We start from the raw sequence: 22,144 nt of genomic DNA, 5'->3' as shown, positions 1-22,144 counted from the left end.
TGTCATACTTTTAAATGGCTTCGCAAGAAGTAGGCCTACATAGACCATAACTTGTAGGCCTACTACTGTCATCTTCTTTAAGAACTTTTCCCAATATTTCCCATAGCCTATATCGCTTTTCCTGAAGGGGTGTCTTTATTATTTTAAATCGCGTCTTCAGCTTCTTTACTGTTGACTTTACTGTATTGATGCTTTACTGTATTGATGCTAGCCTTCTCGTGATATTTTAAGTAGGCCTATTTGTAGAAAATATATATTTAATTAATTTTAACTGACCCGCCCGCAAATGACCCGAATATCATTGAAATATTTTGTTTATGACTCATAACCGCGGGTGACCTGCTTTATTGTCAATTTCTTCACATGTCAAGACATACAAAGAGATCGAAATTACGTTTCCCACTATCCAACGGTGGAGACAAGACATTTTACCAATTAGGTCCACAGACAAAACATAACATTCAATTAAACAATATAAAAAGTAAATAAGAAGGCACATACAGTGAAGAAATAAGAGCAGCAAAAAAAAATGGGTTGAAATTGTGCAATTGTGCATACAGTAGACAGTCAATATAATAATAGTGCAAAAGTCAGGCCAATAAATGGCTGAGGTAGTTCTGTTTGACCTAAGTATGCAAGTGGCATAGTGGTGCAAGTTATGTAAGAGCAGCAGAAGTGTGTTCAGAAGTGTTTTCAGGACACAGGACAACAACAACAAGTTGCAAAGTGTGCAAGTGTACAAGTGGAGTAGTGCAAGTGGAGTAGTGCAAGGCAGCCATTGTGGGTCCAAAAGTCCAGGATGTTATGTGGCTGAGGGTGGAGGGGGGAGGGGGGGGTGGGGTACCTGAGCAACATCTGCGCTATTCTCTCAATGGACAAGGCATGCTTCAGACTGCAAGTTTTTATGTTGCCGTAGACCACAGAACAGGTTTCAGGTTATCAAATAAAGTCAACTTTATTGTCAGTTCTGCTATATGTACAAGACATATAGAGGATTGCAATTGTTTCTCTCAGGCCCCAAAACTATCAGTAAAGCACAATAAATGTTATATTTAACCCTAGTGGCCTACCATGCTGTCTATAATTAGGCATTGCTCATCACTGTTCACTGGCATCTATCAGTGTCTATAGGTTATTCCATTCTATAGTGCCTGTTGCTTACAGCTGATGCTTCGGTGGCTGGATCTGATTTGACAGGTATGGCAGGACTTCCAGGCTCCTGTGTGAATTACAGACCTCGAGGAGCAACCAGGAGTTTAAGCAGCGGAGCGGAGATTCACCGGGCGTGCTCTGCCCACTCCCTCCAGGAAATTAAAAGCTTGGGTCCACTTCCTTTTGACTTCCACCACGACGCCCTCTCATCTCATGCCAGCGGCCTAATGAATAGTAAACGATCAGTCCGTCTCTTCCTCTTCTCCCCCTCGGATGGTTTATATAAGACGTCCACTTTTTCCACTAACTATATCGTGGACGGCTGCAGCTCACGTTTGGCTACCGTTGGGGTGGAAGAGGACATGTGGCTGAAGAGGAACACTCCTTTTCCTCTCGGGGAAATGGAGCTGCAAAACAACTGTGGGGTCCCGCTGTGTTCCCCGACAATGCCGTAGGCTACAACATACATGCGTCTGAACACAATTTATGGCCGTTGTTGCTAGAGCAATGTGAACTGAAGACAAAGGATGACAGTTCACACGGCTAAAGAGTTGGGCCATTATACAGATTTCCTGTTTTTTTTTTCTGACTGTACATGTGTACACTGTACTTGTCCCTAGTTAGCGCTCACATGACACCAAACGTTCAATGTGCTATTTCCTGGCATTTCTACAATACAAGCTAGTTCACTGGCTGTTACTTGTTAAAAGAAATTGGAAGTCATTCCTTGCTGACTTAGGTGGCCCTGTGTGAATGTGGTCTTTAGACCATGAAAGAAAACAGCCAATGAAAATAAGATGCATGTGTCCATTATAAAAGAGCGGTGTAATAACATCCATTTGGCAAATGGCTGACTAAAATGTTTGGAGCATTAAAGGAATGTTCATTATGAAAAGAAAGAATAGTGGTGGAACATACTGAATACAAGAAGGATAAAAATACCACCCTAAACACGGAGTGGCACAGACTTGTTTTGGAACATTCATTTAAGACATTCAAAATGCCTCTCAGCTTCACTTGTGCCCTTCAAAAACAATGCAGAAAACAAACAAAGTCCACACGCCAAGTAGTTCAGGCAGAGTTCAAGGAGTTGACTGTGGAAAGTTGCATTTTTGCTGAGGATGTTCACAATTTGTGGCACAATCTTAAGAACAAATATCTTTTTTTTAAGTAAATGTACAATCACGAAACAATAGAAGTTTTAAATGGTCATAGACAATATTCAAACAAAGAGGACTTGAATCAGAGTAAATGTACAATCACGAAACAATAGAAGACAATAAAAAAACCTTAAAAGTAAATGCATAACTATATCCCCCTGATTGCAGTAAGAATCTGCTCACAATAGTCTCATTTAAAGTAATAGAACTTGTTCTCAAGTTTAGAGAGTTCATAAGGACTGACAGCTTTTAGGACAGCTTTTAAAAACAAACATTTGACAAAATTCCCCTCATTTACAGTCTTTGCAATACCCCCACCCCTGACAATAATTAATCATCACTCTACTTATACAAATGGTAATATCTCAATTATTCACATTTGTGTGACGGCCACTGTTGTAGTCTTTCTCAACGGAGAAGTTCTGAGTTTTTTCACATAGATCTCAGTTTGTCGAGGTCACCGAATACTGTCGATGCGATAAGAAACAGACAAAATCGGTGCTACCTACTAGTTCAAGTTAGTAAGGCTACAGTGCTTCTTTTTGTATGGAGTTGACACTACTCAGTGACCCTGACAAACTGCGATCTATGTGAAAAAAATCCGGACTTCTTTAAGTCAAAATGTTTATGTCATGGATATTGATGGTAATTTTGATACCATAGATTTAATAGAGACCCAGTCAGACCAATAGTATGAAAAATCAGGAACAGAATTTATTTACAATGATGCGCATCAAGGGAGAGACAGCATGACTTCACCTAAAGATCCATCAGCTGCTCTAACTAGACAAGGAAATAGTTAGGGTTTAAGTATCCTTCCAGGCTCACGGGAGATGGCGTTGGTCATCCCATCTCACGTGGACTACACTGAATCAGACCCTGATTAGTGGCAGCCTGGCAATCCGGAGCAGATAGCTACTGACGCAGCCATGCAGAATAGTGAAACACTACAAAGTCATAATATTCCTTCTTATCTCTAAATACAGTCACACAGAGATATACACAGGGACAGTACAGATATCATACAGTCATTACATAGAATCATACTTTTAGTATCAAAGTGACCCACTAATGAGAAATGCAGAACATTAAACCACATATTGGAATATTGGACATAATGCAGAACATTAAACCACATATTGGAATATTGGACATAATGTTCTATTCCACTTTCTCTCAATATGGAGGTTGTCTTTATCCTCAAATATAGACAACTCTGTATAAGGCCCTTAAACAAAGTCTAAAGGTTAAAAACAGCTGACTTAAATCTGTGAAAGCCTATTTGCTAATTAATTGGTGGGACAGTGCAATGCTCCCATTTTCCCAATGTGCTACAAGATAGCTTCATTTCAAAGCAAGATAGCTCTATAGCTCTCTAGACACTTTTATTGTTGCCTGACTTTGCACGTTGGCTGTCATTTAAATTAGGCCCCTGTGTGTTATCATAACATATCTGCACTCATGCTGGACAGCACAGTAGGAGATTACCCAGGTGGCCGTTTCAGTTTTTGAAGCCCCTCAGAATAACCCCAGAACATGAACAAATATATATATAATATATATATATATATATATATATATATATATAACGTTAGCCGGCCAGATGCCTGTAAAATTACAGCTTTTATTCTGTGGATGAAATGTTATTCTAAGCTTTATTAAGTCTTTGGAGAACCACAGAGTGAGATAACCACAGCTATTACTGTAACCGATTCCCATGTGGAGGGTCCTTCACATGGGAGAGTGTGGTGGTGCATGGATGTGGAGACACAGAAATGGGTTTGGCAAAGGACATTTTTGTATGCCACTGGGAAAGTGGGGAATTGATGTGTGTCTGTGTGTGCTGCATATATCTGACTCTGTGTGTGTGTGTGTGTCTGGTCTATGTGTATTTACAGCGTGGCTGTGTGCATGTTCACAATGTGAGGGTGTCTCTTTGTGTGTACTGTAATGTGACTGTGTACACTTTTGTGTCCGTTTTTACAGTGCATCTATGTTTATTTACACAGTGTGCCGTTGTGTCGTTGTGTTTGTTTGTCTCAGTACCTCCTCCGGAAAGAGTTCACTTAAGACACAAAGCTCTTCCCTAATTACCTACAGTACAAAGTTGTCCCAAAACAACCTGTTTCCCTAAACACACTCAGAAGCTAATCACCCAGAGTGTCCTTTGTTCTGTTTGTCCCTCTTGTGCCTCCCTAACTAGCGCTGGTGATAATCTCGTCTTTGGCTCCAGTCATCGGACAGCTCCGTAATTTGCGACCATCTAGATAATGCAAACGGAAATAGTTAAGTTCCTTTGGGGCTCCGTCTGTTATTAGTATCCTCTGTGACGCCTCCTGTATAGCTGTGCGTGTTTGTGGCGAAGCGTATCATGAAACCAGCCTCAAACCACTTCAATTAAAGAACTGATGCATATCTGCAATTCAAGCCCATTAAACAATTTGATGGTTAATTCCCCCTAAAAGAGGGTATGATATTACAGTGGGGATCCATGGTGAAAGTCTTTTTTATTATCTTTCTGTCTTTCAGGCCTTTTCATCCAAGTGGCATGCTTTTAAGGCCTTTGAGGCTTATCACAGTGAGAAATACAAAGAGAGAGAGAGAAAGAACTAGAGGGAGAGAGAGAGAGAGAGAGAGAGAGAGAAAGGGAGAGATTGATTTGTTCAATGCAAGAAACAATCTGATGAGACTTCCATTTGCACAAGACCAGAATACAGAATTAGAGATCTCCTCAGTGGGTTCCCACCCCATCATCATTACCTTGCATAAGAGCTCACAATGGGCCCTCTCATGGACGAGCCATCACCCTAGAGCTCGTTCGTGTGCTCTTTAGGGTCTCATCCCTCGGACCTATTGGCCATCTCTGGCTCTCCTCTCCTCTGTGCTGTGCGCTTTAATATCGGCTTGTTTACTCAGGGTTAGAGAGAAGCAGTGTCCTTAAGTCTCCTGCATGAGGGGCAAGATAAACAGATGGGTCGCAGGGAGTTAGCGGCTGCTTGTGTGTGTGTGTGTGTGTGTGTGTGTGTGTGTGTTTGTGTGTGTGTGTGTGTGTGTGTGTGTGTGTGTGTTTGTGTGTGTGTGTGTATTCAAGGAGGTGGGTTTGCCAGAGAACCCCTTTAAATCTCTCGCATGTGGGGCTGGATAAACAGATGAACTGAGGAGTCAGGGGCTGCTGGTGTCGGTGTGTGTGTGTGTGTGTGGAGTAGGATTGGCTGGTTCCTCACAAGCCTCCTGCATGGAGGGGGTCGTAGGATCAAGTGCAAAGTGGAGTCCCTGGTGTTACATTCCTCATGTCCTCCAGAAGGAGTGTGTGTGTGTGTGTGTGTGCGCCTGTGCAGGTACGGCTGTGTGTGAATGGGGTGGGAGAATGTCTGTGGATGTTGAGTGGAAGGCTGGATGTATTTATGTAGAGGACAGTTCCTCTACATGTTTGTGTGTTTATATATATGTTCACCTGGGGCCTATTGCACAAAACTAGGATAAGGGATTAAGCCGGGATATCTTGGTTATCCTGGCTCAATTTATCCGTGATCCAGTTGCACAAAAGCGGGATAGGGGGCAGCAGGATATGTTATGGTATAAGTTACCATGGCGATTTATTCTTTGGAGCTAGCCTGCTCCAGACCAGGCTAAGTTCCAGGATCTATTTAATCTCATCCCTTATCTCAGTCAGCAGTCACCACAAACAGAAACCAATAATTATTCCACTGCCCACTACACATTGTTATCACATATACCTAGACCCATTGTCATTATTTAAACGTTTGTGATCATTAATTAACTTTTACATACTCGCCATTCCCGACCTGTCATGCGACAACGGGAGTGCCTAACCATTTTGCACGTGGTGGTCGCGGAACTAGTTGCAATATTCTCCTAAACAGAGGTGTTGCTGTTTGTTGCTGTTGTGAAAAGGCTATCGCTACCTACTTCACACCGTAGAAGAAGCAATGAAGTCGCTAGTTGTCATGGTAAATCAGTGAATCTGTGATCGGTGGCGGGGTCTATTTGAGGGAGCCGTGAGCGCGCACTTATCCAGGATAGGTTTCACCTGGCTTGATGAATCCGTGTCTGCTCATCCTGGCTTGGTCTTTGTGCAACCAATTAAGCCTGTACGCTCTTGTTTTGGATTCATTGAGCGCAGCTCAGTAACTTATCCTGGATGTCTTAATTCTGCTTTTGTGCAACGGACCCCTGCTGTGATGCAAGTGTGGAATGTTTATGTGTATACCTCTCAACAGTAACATACGCTTTGATGTATCTACGCATGTGTCTTCTTTGTTTGGTAAAACTGTGAACCTTGCGTACTTCAGCCAGTTCACCTTGGGACTGAATCTTAGCCTTCAGTGTTAGCTGATTTGGGTTTCAGCTTGTACAGAACCTGTTGGGCACACAGACGCTTTTGATTGCAAAAAAAGCCACTTTGGTTTAGCACTAAAAGCTCTTTGGTTAAACCCTAGAGCTCCATTGGCATGCTACTGGCATAAGCCTTGCCTTAAGTTGGCATGCTACTGGCATAAGCCAAGTGCCTTAAAGGAACACGCCAACATTTACCATTACGTACCCTTCTTGCTTATGGGTATGTATCATGGGTATATATATGATGGGTATATATCATGGGTATGTATCATGGGTATACTGTATATCATGGGTATGTATCATGGGTATATATCATGGGTATGTATCATGGGTATATATCATGGGTATGTATCATGGGTATATCGTGGGTATATGTCATGGATATGTATCATGGGTATGTGTCATGGATATGTATCATGGGTATGTATCATGGGTATGTATCGTCTTATCTAACTCTGGAGGAGATGGTGAATAAGGTAATTTCCCAAATGTTGGTGAGTTCCTTAACTGTACAGTGTCCTTTGTTCTGATAGATCAAGTTGTTATAGTGTGCCCTTATGATATAAACAAGGCTATGAGGGGCACGCAGTAATGGAAAGCAGCCGAGTGAAACAAACAGAGAGGCTTTAAGAGACTTTACATCTGTTTATTGTTCCGAAGTATGTACCAAAATAATTGCCATGGATAAAAATAACATTTTGCATTGTACAACTAAGTAAAAATGTTTACAGACAAGCAACACTAATTGTACAAAAAAAAATAACAAAAAGAGAACAAAAAATAAAAGTAAAAACAATAAAGAACAGAACATCCTCACGTCAGTGTGCAAACCGTTTATACAGACGGAGACGCCTCCAGAGAAGACTTTCCCCGATAAATTATTTAAATAGCATTTATCTACACACACACACACACACACACACACACACACACACACACACACACACACACAGAGACAGATACACACACATGACACGACTTAAAACAGAAAAAAAGACCAACAGAACAATAACTTATTCTTATAAAAGTACTAGACACTGGAAGTACTGGCAAAAGAATCGATTAAAAAAACTCTCCCGTTGTGTTTTTCCTAATTACGGTGCAGAGGGAGGAGAAGGAAGGGTAAAGAAGGGCTGTTTCATTCCCAAAGATAAAAAATGTCGTACTATTTACAGCCTGTGCTACAGTAGCAATAGGAAGTTTTACCAAATTGTGTTTCTTCGAGAAAAAAAAAAAAGAAAAATACTAGGAATTATTTTTTCATCTGATCGAATTGTACAACAGCTATGAGGTAATATTTGTACATCAAAAGATTTATTTCCTTTATCTCTCTCTATAGAAAAGGCACACAGGTCATTCTTACTGTGTGGAAGGCACTTCCTGGAGAGTTGTGAAATCTGTTGACCCCAGAGAGGAAGGAAGAGATGGAAGGCAATGGACTCTGTACAGGGCTGTGTAGGTTTCAACCTACATTCTACTCAAGAGAGCTCTCCTAGTTTGGATCAAAATAAATAGGGGGAAATGTACATCAATTAAATAATAACATTTTAAATGTCTCAACGACATAGAGGGAAGCTTCACTGAAACATCTTGGTGGACACATTTTGTCCCACTGCATTTTTTGGTCTTAGTCCATCAATCTTTTTAATGGGCCGTTGTCATTAGGGCAGACTCATCTTATCAGAATCAAACTCCCATATGGTTCTCGTTCTAAATACTCTCCGAGATAGATCCTGGTTTGTATTTTTGACTGTGATCACAAAATGGTGCTGCTGTCTAGAACTTCTCTGTCCATGCCCTCTTCTCTTTGAACTTCCTTGTAATTGTAAGATGGATGGTTTGGACAAAACTAAGATGGTGGTCCACCATCTTACCCTGAGTATTCCCTGCCCACTGGTCTCACCTAACACGATTCACTGCCAGCCACAGAATACGAGCATTGCCGTTGAACCTCAACATAGAGGCTACTTGATAAAATAAGAGTTCATTTTTCATTCAAAACTTGCATGAAAAGGCTGGACTTAAATGTTTTGTCACAATGACTTTGATATGAATGCACCATCTTTTCTACACTGACTTTGGAGTAATGTTACACACTATACATCTAAGCTCTATTTACATACTTTCAGTCTATCTAGCTGTCCAACTCTCATTCAGAGGCCCAAGCTCAATGGGCCCTACTGATTTTTCTTCATCCTTTGAGGAAATTTGTCCTTAAAAATAAATTCGTGCCAAAATCTTCAAAAAACTTTTTTTTTTTAAAGACCTGCAGTGAGTTTGGTCAGACTACTTCTTGTAGCATCCATCCATGTGATCCAACCATCCAACTATTCACCCATCCAAAGAGAAAGAGCAAGAATAGAGGAAGAGGAGAGAGAGAGAGAGAGAGATATATAAAGGTTTTTGAAGTGCATAGTTGTCTGGAGGGATCTTTCTTCCCACACAGAGCTGAACGAGGTCTTTCAGAGAGATATAGGTCTCCCGAACAAGCAAAGCAAAGTGGAGCTGGGGAGGGATTTTTGGGGCATTTTTTTGTTTCTGCTCTACCTGCTCTTGGTGGAGGGGTCCTGGTTCTTGGCTGGCGGTCAGTTCAGCCAACCAGTCCAGTCCAGTCCAGTCCAGCCTCTGCCCCATCCCCCGACTTATTTTCTTTACACTGAAGCTGGCTACCCTCGCCGGGGTTAGCTCCACCAATGTGCGTGCCACAGAATAAAGAATAATGGAAAAACAAAAACAAAAACAAATCAAACAAAAATATCCTGTCCCTGGACTTTGCTTGGAATACATGTTCACGTTTATACAGAAAGGTGCATCCCTCAACGAGCTTGCTTCCCGGGCAGTTACAAGTCTACAAGAAAAAAACACAAATAAAACAGAAATTAAGTCTTTTGATCGTGTGGTTATCTACAATCTGACAAGTAAACAGGCATGTAATGAAGAAATAGTGGCATGTTGCTTACCTCTGCATTCATATTTGAGGTCGGAGAAATACACCATCTCTTGAGAGAAAACAAAGAGACCTAGTCTTCCACCAGCGTAAGTCCTATCGTAGATTCTTCCTGAATCGGCCATGATCTTCTTGCCTTCATACATTACAACCCTGAAATGAACACAAGCAAAGTCAGTCACACATGTATTGCTTTCACATTCCTTCAGTTAACACCATTATGCAGCTATGCCCAGAAAACATCTTCAAAAGTTTGAAGTCTCAGAAATGAGGGCGATATGATCACTGGGCCTCTGTCCCCATGCTAAACAGCATCTCTGGTTTTTAGTGCTACTTGTTTCCTCATCGTTGCCCACCTGATGTGCCCAGTCCTGGGCCTGTGTGTCAGATGCCATCTGTAAGCAGTGAAGTCCTTCCAGCCGACATTCTTAGGGTCGTGCCACAGGGTGCGCACCTGGACAGGGGAAAAGAAGAGATGGGCGGCCGTGTCAGTAGATGTCAGTAGATGTCAGTAGTCATCGTCTGCTCATCAGTTCTGCTCTCCAGAAAGGCCAAAACCGATAAGAGAGAGGGGGGGGGGGGGGGTTCTAAAGGATCATTTTACCTGTCCTGGCGTGTCTCCAGTATGCCAAAGTGCATTCCTGAGGTGCTCGCCAGGGCCCGTGGTGGAGTTGACCACCTTGATGGACAGCCCCGAGTAGCCTTGGGCCTTGGTGGGCTTGTTTGACCAGTAGGTCTGTGTGATCTGCTTCCACATGACCACGTAGAAGCGCGCGCTGGACTGGTAGCCGAACACGAAGCCGGCGTAGTCATCGTCGCGCTCGGTGTTGATGAAGAAGGTGCCACTGAAGTCCACAGCGTTGAACTCGTCATAGCCTGAGAAAATGTAGAGATGTTGGTGCGTTAGAGATTTGAGCATTTGTCAGTACCTTCAGCAAAGTGTCGGTATTTCAATCCAATTCTCCTGAAATGATTTTAGTGAAGGTGAACATGTAAATAGGACCAGTTGAAGTTCAATACAGTGTTAGAGAAACTGGTAGGAAGAGGAGTCTGGTAGATAAACAAGATCATTCCCATGGGGCATACATTGGACAGTGAAGGAAATCAATATCTGTGCTACAAGTCGCTTTGTGAGTGAAAGCGTCTGCTAAATGAGTAATTGTAAATGGAATTGTTTTCATGAGCGTGGAGGACATAAAGTACTCACCAACAGCAATGCCAGGGTCGCAGTTGACTGTCTGTACCAGCTCTTTGCCCTGGTGGCGAACCACCCAGTTGGGGTCGATCTGGGAGGTGCCCTTGGGGTCCAGAGGCACCATCTGGAATTTCCGGAAGTCGGTCTCACTGATGTCGAAGTTCTCTGGGCAGACGTCGTAGATATCTGGCACGTTGTCTCCGTCAAAGTCGTCTTTGCAAGCATCTCCACGGCCATCACCTGGTGTTTGGGAGAACGACTGTAGTTATATGATATGTCTCTAATTTTGCTAAAACGTGAACGCTATAGTATTACCATTCACAGGTTCACTTGCTTAATCAGCTTACCATCGGAGTCGAGTTGATCTGGGTTGAAAGCCAGACGGCAGTTGTCTTTGTCGTCAGGAATACCATCGTTGTCGTCATCGTGGTCGCAGGCATCACCTTTGCCGTCTTTGTCGTGGTCTGCCTGGTTGGCATTCGGGATGTAGGGGCAGTTGTCCAGGTTGTTCTGATGACCATCCTCGTCGATGTCCTGGTTACTGTCACACTTGTCTCCCACACGGTCCGAGTCCGAGTCAAGCTATCGGAATGAAAAAGAAAAAAGCATGGTATTCACGTCTGCTCTATCGTAATTATATCTGTCCACTCCGATCCCATCGTCCTGCTCACTCTCCGTGTAATCAACGCCTCCCGGTATCGTGCTATTGCCTCCGCTCGCCTCTCTTTCATGTTAGTCACTTACCAGACACCAGAGAAGAAAACACAGAATGAGAGCCCTAAGGGCCTGCCAAAGTCAATTTGCGTGATCCCTTGACAAAGCAATTTTATGACCGTAAACTTCAAAACCACACGTGTGTATTCCCACACACCGGGCAGGCACTCACAGAGGCATTCCCCTGGAGCATGGGACACTCTACCCCCCCCCCCCCCCGCCCCCACCCTGCACCTTTGGCAGAGATATAACACATCTTTTCATTGGTTCCTGAAATAGAGAAAGAACACAATCCACCCTCCCTAAGCCAACACCCCAGCACCCCACCCCCCCTCAAACCTCAACGGTTCCTGTTGTTCTTCCAGCGTGCATTCCTGCTTCTCACTTAACCATGGCACAGGTGCGATCCGGAGGCAGGATTGTGTGCCGACGGGGCACGCATGAACCCACAGCCTGGCCCCGATCCTTATTAAGAGGCTCCCACCCCTCCTGCAATCCCTTTTGGCTTTAGTGATCGCACCAGTACCCCTTTGTACAAAAAACCCCTAAACCTCCCCCTCTTTTTTCCCGAGTCTTTCACTGGATGCGCCCCTGAGGTGCGGAGGATTCCCCCCCCCTCCCCTCTGTCTCTCCACCTTTCTATAGCGTGTTAAAGCGACTGCTCTTCCCCACAGTTCCTACTCACGAGTTTGTTTTTTCCCCCTGCACAGATGAGGGCTTGAGGTGGATCTATAGACGGATCTACGCGACTTTGCGCCTTCACAACTAACACCTGCATGCTTTTCCTTCCTCCTCCTCAACCCCCATGAACTTCGCAGACAAACGCAGACACACAAACACACACACACACACACACACACACACACACACACACATTACTCAGACACACACCTGGTCAGGATTATGCTCCAAAGGACAGTTATCACACTGGTCCCCAACTCCATCAAGGTCTGAGTCGCGCTGGTCGACGTTGTAGACATAGGGACAGTTGTCCTTCTCATTCATAATGCCTGATGAACAGAGACACAGGGAATAGGTAAGGACTTGTGAACTGCACATAAAGTGCATTTTCCCCCAAAGGGAAGTTCTTTACGGGCTCCTGTAAGGGTAGGCGGTGTTTTGTTTTTTTTAACCCTTGAAGGTTTGGTTTTTTGAACATTCTAACATAAGATTCCGTTCCGCTACAATTGAAGGTTCTAAAATTCTATGTTGAATTCAATGAACCCAGATAATCTTTAGAACGTTCAATTTCCATGTACAACTTTAAACTCTTACCGTCTCCATCTATGTCGACAGCACAGGCGTCTCCCTCTCCGTTGTTGTCTGTGTCTGTCTGATCGGGGTTGCTGTTGTATGGGCAGTTGTCGCAGCGGTCTCCAACGTCATCGCGGTCATAGTCATACTGCCTGGGGTTGAAGACGAATGGGCAGTTATCCTGTTTCGGAGGAAAGGGGGAAAAAAATCCAAAAGAAGAATGTTAGCCTTCAAGAATAGCACCACGGTATTAAAACAAAGTTCACACGGATTATAAAAATAAAACTTCAGACGAGGAGAAATTTTTAGATGTTTGACTTGTAATTTCCCTGAGGGCATGAGTGGGTCTCTTTTACAGGAATGTGCGGACCTGAAAGGGCCTTTATATTTAGAATTCATCCCAAATCTAATGTTGGGATTAGCAGCGTACACTGGGGCTCTTTCAGAGTAGTACCTCAGTGCTGGAATTTGAGGTTTGGCTTTGAGGGAAGCAGAGTTTGCTTTCTGCCGCACTCCCTGCCCCTCACTCTCCCTCTCGTTTCAAACGAATGAATGATGAATGATGAATCACACAAGTGGCATGTGCCTATACACACACACACTCTTTCTCACATACACATGGACATTCACTCACTTCCTCTCGCATACACATCTGCTCTCGACAGACAGAGCCACCACTCAACCTCCCCCCCACACACATACACACGCACACATACACATACACACACTCTCACTCACTCAACCCCACAAACGAGTTAACTGTAGAGTTCAGCGTGAATATGACGTACCCTGTCGTCAGGAATGCCATCATCATCGTCATCATCATCGCAAGCATCCCCAATGCCGTCCTTATCATAGTCTTCTTGTCCAGAGTTGGGCAGGTTGGGGCAGTTGTCCTACAGTTCATGGGACACACACACCAATTTTAGGCAACCAAGTCCATGCCCAAACACTTTTTATGTCATAATATACACATATTTCCACAATACAATACACAGCATTAACATTGTCCATTCTACACTTTTGTTTAGCTTACCTTCTTGCAGTGATATGTAGCATTCTCCACGCAGACCAGGTCAGCATTGGGCCAGCCGTCCAGGTCGGTGTCCTCGCCGCAGATGTGACCGTTCCCGGCGAAGCCGGGCTTGCACTCGCAGCGGAACATTGGGTCAGCAAAGTGGCCCAGGTAGTTGCAGCGGGCGTGCTTGTTGCAGTCGTGGCTTCCGTCCAGACAGGGGTTACGGGGAGTGCAAACCTACGCAGTAGAGAAGTTTGTGAGACACATGCCATCACATCACCTGCTTCACCATAGCTAAGACGCTAACATTCTATGAAAATGTAACATTCTATGCTAACATTCTATGAAAATGTAACATTCTCTGCTAACAGTCTATGAAAATGTTACATTCTCTGCTAACATTCTTTGAAAATGTACACCCATCCAGACGTTTCCTACCTGCTTCTTGGCAGCAGCCTCCTCCACACCTCTGCCAAAGGGCTGGGGCCCGGAGTAGCGCGGGGGACAGGGCAGACAGTTGTAGCCTGGGACAGTGTTCTCACACCTGTGCACGCCATTGAACTCAAAGCAGGCATCAGGAACCTCCTTACACTGTGGGGGGGGGGGGGGGTAAAAGAGAGAGGTAAAAGAGAGAGGTAAAACATGTTAAATAGGGGTTGCGTTGAGCGGTGGACAAGTTAATGGGAAAGAGTAAAATCCATCACTTTTGAGGGGGAGGGTATGTATGGGTGTTGGTAGGTTGGGTTAGGCTTTAGGAAGCTGTCATGATAATGGTAATAATAAGTCATTCTCATATAGATTGTTGTATTCTTCCAACTGTTGCTATTAATAATTTGAAACTTTTAAACATTGTTTTAAAGGGGAAAAAAACACCTTGACTGAAAAAAAAACACTCCATGCTGTTTACCTCATTGATGAAAAAAACAACACTCAACGCTGTTTACCTCATTGATGAAAAAAACAACACTCCATGCTGTTTACCTCATTGATGAAAAAAAACAACACTCTATGCTTTTTACCTCATTGATGAAAAAAACAACACTTCATGCTGTTTACCTCATTGATGTCTTTGCACTTGATGCCGTTGCCAGTGTAGCCAGATGGGCACTTGCCGCACTTCCAGGAGCCGTCGGGGAAGCTGGTGCACTGGGCGCCGGCAAAGCAGGGGTTGGATAAGCAGCCATCTGCACGCACACAAAGAGATAGCAATCAGAGCCAGGTCCAGAGCCTTTCTTACACACACTAAAAAAAACAGGCTGAAAGGACACACACGCACACACACACACACACACACACACACACACATACTCACCGATAGGGCAGGGTTGCTTGCTGCATGTCTGGGTCGCTGTGCCATCGCCAATGCAGTCTTTGCCCCCATACTTGGGCGACGGGTCATTGCAGAGGCGCTTGCGGGTCTGCCTTCCTCCTCCACAGGTCGCTGAGCAGGTGTCCCAGGGTGACCAGGGTCCCCAGCCTCCATTGACTAAAAGGGAGTTCAGAAACAGTAGACTCTTAGCACTCTACCTCAGACATAGCTCTCCCAGCCCTCTGGATCAGTGCCAATAGAGACATGAGTATCTACAGTAGAAGATCCATACGTTGCTGAATAAAGTTTATGGGAGCGTCTAACAGTGTGCAGATCTTTCTTTGGATTTCTATCAATAGATCCATGAATGCAGTTTGAATGCATTGTGAGTGTGATGATTGCATTGTGAGTGTGTTGATTGTATTGTGTGTGTGTTCAGCACTCACTGATGCACTGATGCACTTATTCTTACTGTACTCTACCGTTTTTAAATTGTCTTAAAATTGTTGAGAGAATTGCTTTAAAACTTAACTGTTACCATGTTGTTAGTCGCTTTGGTTAAAATGCGTCAGCCAAATGTAATGTAATGTAATGTAATGTGTGTTGATTGGTTGGTTTGGTGCGGAGCTCTTACTGGGGCAGGGTGATTTCTGGCACTTCTGCGTCTGCCTGGCCTCTCCTTCGCAGTCCTTGCCACTCATCTGCGGGGTCGGCGAGTTGCAGAGGCGGATACGGGTGATGTCACCAGCGCCACAGGTGACCGAGCAGGAGGACCAAGGTGACCAGTGGCTCCAGCCGCCATCTTGTTTGACTGAAGATGAAAAGGGGAAGGGGGGGGGGGGTTTCACTTTTTTTCAAAACGAAGTCAAGCAAACTTTATCAAAAACAAAGTAGAACAAATGCAATCCAAAACAAAACAAAACATGAAGTAACATGGTCGTGTGAGTGCTGCTGGGAGTGATTGGCGAGCCACTCACAGCGCTTGTCGCACTCCTGGAGGTAGCAGTCGCGCGTCTGCACCGACGTGCCCTCGCAGTTGTTATTGATGCGATCGCAGGAGCGCCCCCGCTGCTGCACGCCTCGTCCGCAGGACACCGAACAATGAGTCCATTCAGACCACAGGGACCAGCCGTCGTCAGCAAAGTCGCTCGCTGTGTGGGGAGAGAGAGGGAGGGGGTGATTGAGAGAGAGAGAGAGAGAAAGAGGGAGAGAGAGAGAGAGTGAGACACAATAGAGTGAACTATTCATACTTTCTAAAGCACCAGCAAGAAAGAGAGATAGGGAGAGAAAGAGAGAGAGAGAGGAGGAGAGAAGAGAGAGAGGGAGGGGGCTTTTCGTGCTGTGCCCTAATGGACCTGATTTAGCCTGTGGCTGCCTAAGTTCGAGCACTTGAGGGGATCCTGGCACTATGCTCAGGGCTGGAATCACTTTGTGTGCTCTGAACACATAGGGATCTCATCTGAGTAGTCCTCCTCCTCCTCCTCCTACTCCCCCTCCTCCTCCTCCACCCCCAGAAATGGTGGAAGGGTGGAAATTGAATTTTGCAAGCATGTCTTGATCGTGTCCTAACTTCAAACGGTCGAGGTGGCAACCAGTGGGGTTTTCCATGTTTATTTAAGTTGAAGCCACTGAAGCGAACCACTGTAGGTTTGTGGAAAATGTTGCTTCTCCCTCGACCAGGAGTCACCCGCCCAAATGGCCCACTCATTTTCTACTCTGCTTTAACCAAATAGACCAATTACAGCTATTACCTGGTTCAAAGGTATGCAGTTCAATAAGTGTTGTTCACTAGCACGTACAAGTCTTTCATCGCCAGTTCTACCACTGGGTAGTTTGGTTGTTGTGGCTTGGCTACATGCTACCCTGCCGATGGGCACAGTGTATTTAGTGTGGGCACGATAGATACTTACGGGTGCCACAGCGAGGGCAGCACTCCCCATCGGGCACGGTGGCGTTGGCACAGGGAATGAGAGGGCAGGAGATCTTGCGACACACGATGGCTGAGTTCTGCAGAGGGGAGGGGACAAAGAAACCCTGTCATTCAGGAGTGTGTGTGTGTGTGTGTGTGGGGGGGGGGGGGTACTTTAAGAACCACTGTCTGATCTCAATCTTGTGTCCGAACCTTGCGCATTCCACGTCATAATCAGTGGAAAAGTGCCCATTTCAGACACTAGCAGGGGGCTACAGCGAGCTTATCACTCTGACCGAAAACAAGCAGAAAAGGATAGTCTGCCAACAGCTTTGGAGAAGTAAGCCTGGCACCAGCCTCTTGGACTTGTTCAACTCTTTTCCAATTAAGCATGCTGACGCCCTGGTGTGCTGACAAGTTCACCATTTATAGCTGTCGCTTCACATGAGGGACAATCAGGCATCCAGCCAGGGAGGTGCTGCTTTAAGTTAATTCTTTACAAGAAAAAAAAATCCTCCCATACAGACCTCTCTTTTCTTCATTTCCTGCCCTTTTTTCTGACCCCCTCTGCACACACACACACACACACACACACACACACACACACACACGCACGCACGCACGCACGCACACACACACACACACACACACACACACACACACACACACACACACACACACACACACACACAGAAACCTACAACCTCTGGCCTTAATGAGAGACCTGGGGAGGGAGCCAGACACACCTTTGGCTGTGCAAGTGGCCCAGTTAAGCCTACATCAATACACCAAGGCCAAGTGCACTTAATTACTGCCTGCTTGGCACCCGCTGTTTGGGATGGCTGTCAGCTCGAAAAGACACAAATTGCCAAGCCCTCAGGGGCCTTAAAAAAAAGAAAAGAAAAAAAAAAAAAGTGCTTGCTGGCTTCTCGGCGAGCGGTCGAGAGGTGGTCTGTGGCGTACTTGAGGGAGGATGCTCACCCGGCAAGTGCACTCGGTGCAGTCGTCCACGGTCCACTCGTCGTTGTTCTTGTGGACAATGCCATTGTGGATACAGACGCTGATGTTGTTGATGTTGATGCTCTTCATGAGCTCTCTGTTCTGGTCAGTCTGCAGGGGAGCGTGGGGGGGGGGGGGGGGTGTTAATAATGTGTTTCAGATGGGATTAAAAGAAGCACGGCTCAGTTTGTTTCAATGTCTTTGCCTCTCAGAATGAAGTAGGCATCTTTGCATCAAATCAAACATTGCATCAAATCAAACATCACACTTAACATGCTGATGGCTAAAAAATAGGTTCATACTAGACTTCTATCACCTCACTGGTATTGCTGCAAACTATCTTTTTGTGACAGGCTTAAGGAGTCTCGTTACCACTTTATTGAGCTGGTCCGACAGGTCTTTCACCACCACCCCCAGGGTCTTCAGCTCCTTGAACATAGCTGCCAGGTCATCACAGGTGAAGCCACAAATCATCTGAAGATCTGCGTGGTGATAAACAAAAAGATTTAGGTGCAAGAATCCTGAGTGACACTTTTTAAATGAGATTTGGAATGAGAGTAAGATGTTTCCAAAAAGGGGTAAAACGTTTTGTTTACCTTTTGTTTTGTGGCCAGTGAAATCTGTCCTGATAGCTGGTCTAGAGCCATTGATGGGATTGTCCAAGGTTATGAGGTCTGTCAGAATTGCTGTAAAAGAGTAAATTGCAGTTGTTATTTCCTTGTGAACATGTAATAACAAAGTAACTACTGTTCAAATGGGGCAATTTGATCCTGGCGCCTGATGCACAAACACTCAATCCTCAAATGTTTGTATTAGGAAAGAGCAGACAAAGCATGGCATACTGTAGGTAGGCCTACTGACAGTTATGTTGTCTATGTGACCTTCATTCAGCAATGTTTCAAGTTTGGACACTTACTGCTTTGGCAGCCTTTATTCCTTAAGATCGCATCCAGAGTCGTTCCAAATACAAAACGCACGTTCTGAAGCACACCCTGTAAAAAAAAAATCACCATGATTAACTGTACAAACAAACAGAGGAAACATACAAAACGATGCATAACCATTTCACGTCATATCCAGTCATAACTTAATTATCGATTTTAAACAAGCGCGCTTACCATGAACTTGTCTTTGACTGCTCCTTTGCCGATTCTCAAGTTTGCATATATAGGGATGTCCTTATTCAGGATGTTCTGGATAGGTACATCCAGCTCAACTGTATTCACCTCTTCACAGCCTACGTACAACTGAGCCCTGTCCTCTTGCACGAAGAGAGTGATATTTTTCCAATGCCCCGTTGCCAAGTCCGCATCTTCAATGGACATAACCTGTTGCTTGTTCTCCGTGGAATACACAATGTCCAGCGTGTTGGCCTTGGCATTGGAAACTATTTCAAAAATAGGTCCGGATCCGTCTTGCTTCTCAATGGTCAGCAGGCTGCCTCTGGTCCTCTTGGCCTGTTTGAAATTGACCAAGAGAAGGAATCCTCTCTCCGTGTGAATTGAGTCGAGTAGGTCCCTGAAGGCGTTCTTGGGGACCGGGGGGATCAGGTCGGGGTTCAGAATTTTGTAGGCGGGGCTGTATGGGTCGTCGCCTTTCACCAGGCTGACCCCATGGTTTTTCTTAGGGACCTGGATTAGCTCGAATAGGTCGTACATATTGTCGTCGTCTCTAGTCTCTGTGGAGGGAGCAAAGCGCATTAATATTAGCGTATTCTGTACTGTTGAATCGAATTGGATAAGTTCAGTCCAAACTGAATATCAGCGAGAAAAACGTCGGAATGATTTTTTATTATTTTACTGTACACATGCTTAATAAAACATATACATTCTGTATTATTTCTTAAAACAAGCATGCATTTTACTCATCGCATCACTTAAAACAGTAAGGGAATCCCTCTACACACTGCTCAAGTGTTTCTGTCTCACCTGCGACTCTTGCGCTCTCACTGTGCCAAACCATCAGCAACAAAAATATTCCTGTTAACTTCATTTCAGCACTTGTACGCTTCCTGTAGAACATAACAAATATTATTTAATTCATATTTCCCCACAACTCTCAATTATGGAATGCAACAGGTAAGGTTTCATTCAGGTGAAAAGTAATAACTTGCTCACAAATTTCGATAGCCCTGTGTTAACTCTTACCTGTTGAGTGAAAAATAGCGATGAAAAACTGTACAATCCAAACGGCACCGGCAGTGTAATCCTTATGTTTCAAATGATAAGACGAACGATTTTTTAGCCCCAGAATTAATGCTTGTAAGTTCTGAAAAATTCTTTTTTAATTCAATTTCAGTTCACTAGATGTTTCTTCTGTCTAGTTTAAGAGGCTGGTACCATTCTAATCAGCACAGGCAACAAAGTTCTATTTAAATAGTTTCATGACATTCCTAAGAACGTGTCTCCTCCAATCAGATGAGGGAAGGAAAAAGGGACGAGCTTATCCTCTTACCTCACAACGCGGACGGCTATGTCTGAGACATAAGCGCACACATGGAGGAAAGTCAAAAAATAAGCGCCGCATTCCAGAGTCCAAATTCCATAACCAAATTCGTAATTTTATAGACCTTCACTTCCGCTTGCTGGTTCATCATTAGCCTGAAATGTCGTGATATGGCCACTTGGCATTTCTATGTTAAATCATTACCTTACAAGTGTCATAATAAACTTTATTTAGACAAAACTCATCATTCAATGGACAGATCATTCAGATCGGTTAGTGCGAATGGTTTTGTCAAAAACACTTAAAACTATTCATTCATATTATTTAAATGTATTTTTTAAAAGGATGGCACGCAACATGAGGCAACAAGACGGGTCGGCGCGCTCCTTTGTCCAATAACAGCTTGGTTCTCAAAGGATGCTCGGAACTCTTGTCTTTTCACTTTCGCGCGTCATTTTAATGCTCTCCGCTAGAGGCCGCAGTGAAGTCATTCGAGTTCTGCAATTGAAAACGTGACCTTGCACAGGCAACTATTGCAGTTGTACAATATTTGACAGAGGACACTTGTTTACCCAATTGCGAATATGTAAGTAATTTTACAATGCAATATGTATTCTGTGACTGCAAAGTGTATGTTCTGACTTATTTCTTTCAAATCAAAGCGCATTTTGCAGAGCTTACAGCACATATTCTGTTTGATATTTGAATTCAATTGCCTTTAAGGAAATGCATATACAGTATGAGTTAATGTTTTATGCAAGAATGATAAATTATTAATTTATACTCTCTCTCTCTCACACACACACACACACACACACACGCAGACACACACTTTTTAGTCTTACAGAATAGCTCAACTGTACATTCATTGTTCAAGAAAAATGGCTAGCATTCACATCTGCATCTCGACTGACAGGCCAAGAGATGTGTGGGTGTCTAAGATGCACCCCTCTTTCAGCTGTGTCTAAGATTGCTTTAGTCATTCACTCAGACACTGCAGCCAGCCGGCAAATACCCCAGCGTGTCTCAGTCTCGCACTTTCCCAATATATCTCCTCAGAAAATATTCACTTTACATAGTCATCTGGGGCTCTTTTGCATGCGTTGCGCAACGGTGATCTCTTTTGCAGTGCATGTCTTGGTCACTTTCCCACTGCTGCTCGCTGTGATCTAGATGTCCCGACTCCAGATAAATTATTAAAAAGTGGACTGGCAACGGCTCCCGGTCGCCTCAGTCAAAACAGACACTGTTATGGCTACTCAGGCAGGGGGACGGAGGTGGGATGCTCGTAAGAGTACGACTCAGACGCCCGTAAATCCAGACCCAATCCCCCCCCCCGCCCATTTCTCTGTGTTTCTCTCTCAGACAGGTAGGAAGGCAGGCAGGCAGGTAGGCAGGCAGGCAGGTAGGCAGGCAGGCAGGCAGGTAGGAAGGCAGGCAGGCAGGCAGGCAGGCAGGCAGGCAGGTAGGCAGGCAGACGGCAGAGGCAGCCTACCTGGCTGAAATGTCTCTCAGTCAGCCCTGGGGTCTGTTGATCATTCCAGAGATTATTCTAGAGGGGAGCGCACTGCGGCTCCTCATGCATGGCCTAGACAGCAGCTGTGGCTGCCACCCCGCCCCCCCATGTCCTGATGTCTCCTCAAAACTATTATCTGTTGCTTTGAAAGGCACAAGGCACTACTC

General features: G+C 44.6%; 1 protein-coding gene across 1 annotated transcript; it reads right to left on the bottom strand.

The window, feature by feature from the left end:
• Positions 1-7,296: 7,296 nt before the first annotated feature.
• thbs1b (thrombospondin 1b) lies at positions 7,297-20,345 on the bottom strand. Its single transcript, XM_076273395.1, has 23 exons — positions 20,164-20,345; positions 19,945-20,027; positions 19,135-19,694; positions 18,933-19,008; positions 18,613-18,702; positions 18,389-18,498; positions 17,999-18,127; positions 17,019-17,115; positions 16,086-16,259; positions 15,743-15,919; positions 15,112-15,285; positions 14,856-14,983; positions 14,238-14,390; positions 13,818-14,036; positions 13,570-13,677; positions 12,803-12,962; positions 12,419-12,537; positions 11,161-11,395; positions 10,826-11,053; positions 10,223-10,494; positions 9,975-10,072; positions 9,632-9,771; positions 7,297-9,519 (listed from the first exon to the last, which is right to left on the bottom strand). Exons 2-23 carry the CDS (start codon positions 20,006-20,008, stop codon positions 9,512-9,514), a joined length of 3,519 nt encoding a protein of 1,172 aa, XP_076129510.1. The 5' UTR covers positions 20,009-20,027; positions 20,164-20,345; the 3' UTR covers positions 7,297-9,511.
• Between the last annotated feature and the right edge of the window lie 1,799 nt (positions 20,346-22,144).

Source organism: Alosa pseudoharengus, unplaced genomic scaffold (assembly GCF_046254945.1).
Source record: "Alosa pseudoharengus isolate Yale_2024_CS ecotype anadromous, Long Island Sound unplaced genomic scaffold, YU_APseudo_1.1 YU_APseudo_1.1_scf_7, whole genome shotgun sequence".
NCBI lineage: Eukaryota > Metazoa > Chordata > Actinopteri > Clupeiformes > Clupeidae > Alosa > Alosa pseudoharengus.
Note: the sequence above shows the minus strand (reverse complement) of the source record. Positions and strands in the feature narration are given on the sequence as shown.

Excerpts from the sequence above, each read along its gene's own strand:
- thbs1b (XM_076273395.1), bottom strand. The coding sequence starts at position 20,008 with ATGAAGTTAACAGGAATATTTTTGTTGCTGATGGTTTGGCACAGTGAG. Across the intron at positions 16,260-17,018 it reads CTGCCCTCGCTGTGGCACCC|CGAGCGACTTTGCTGACGAC; the intron begins GTAAGTATCTAT and ends CTCCCCACACAG. Across the intron at positions 13,678-13,817 it reads CTACATATCACTGCAAGAAG|GACAACTGCCCCAACCTGCC; the intron begins GTAAGCTAAACA and ends CATGAACTGTAG.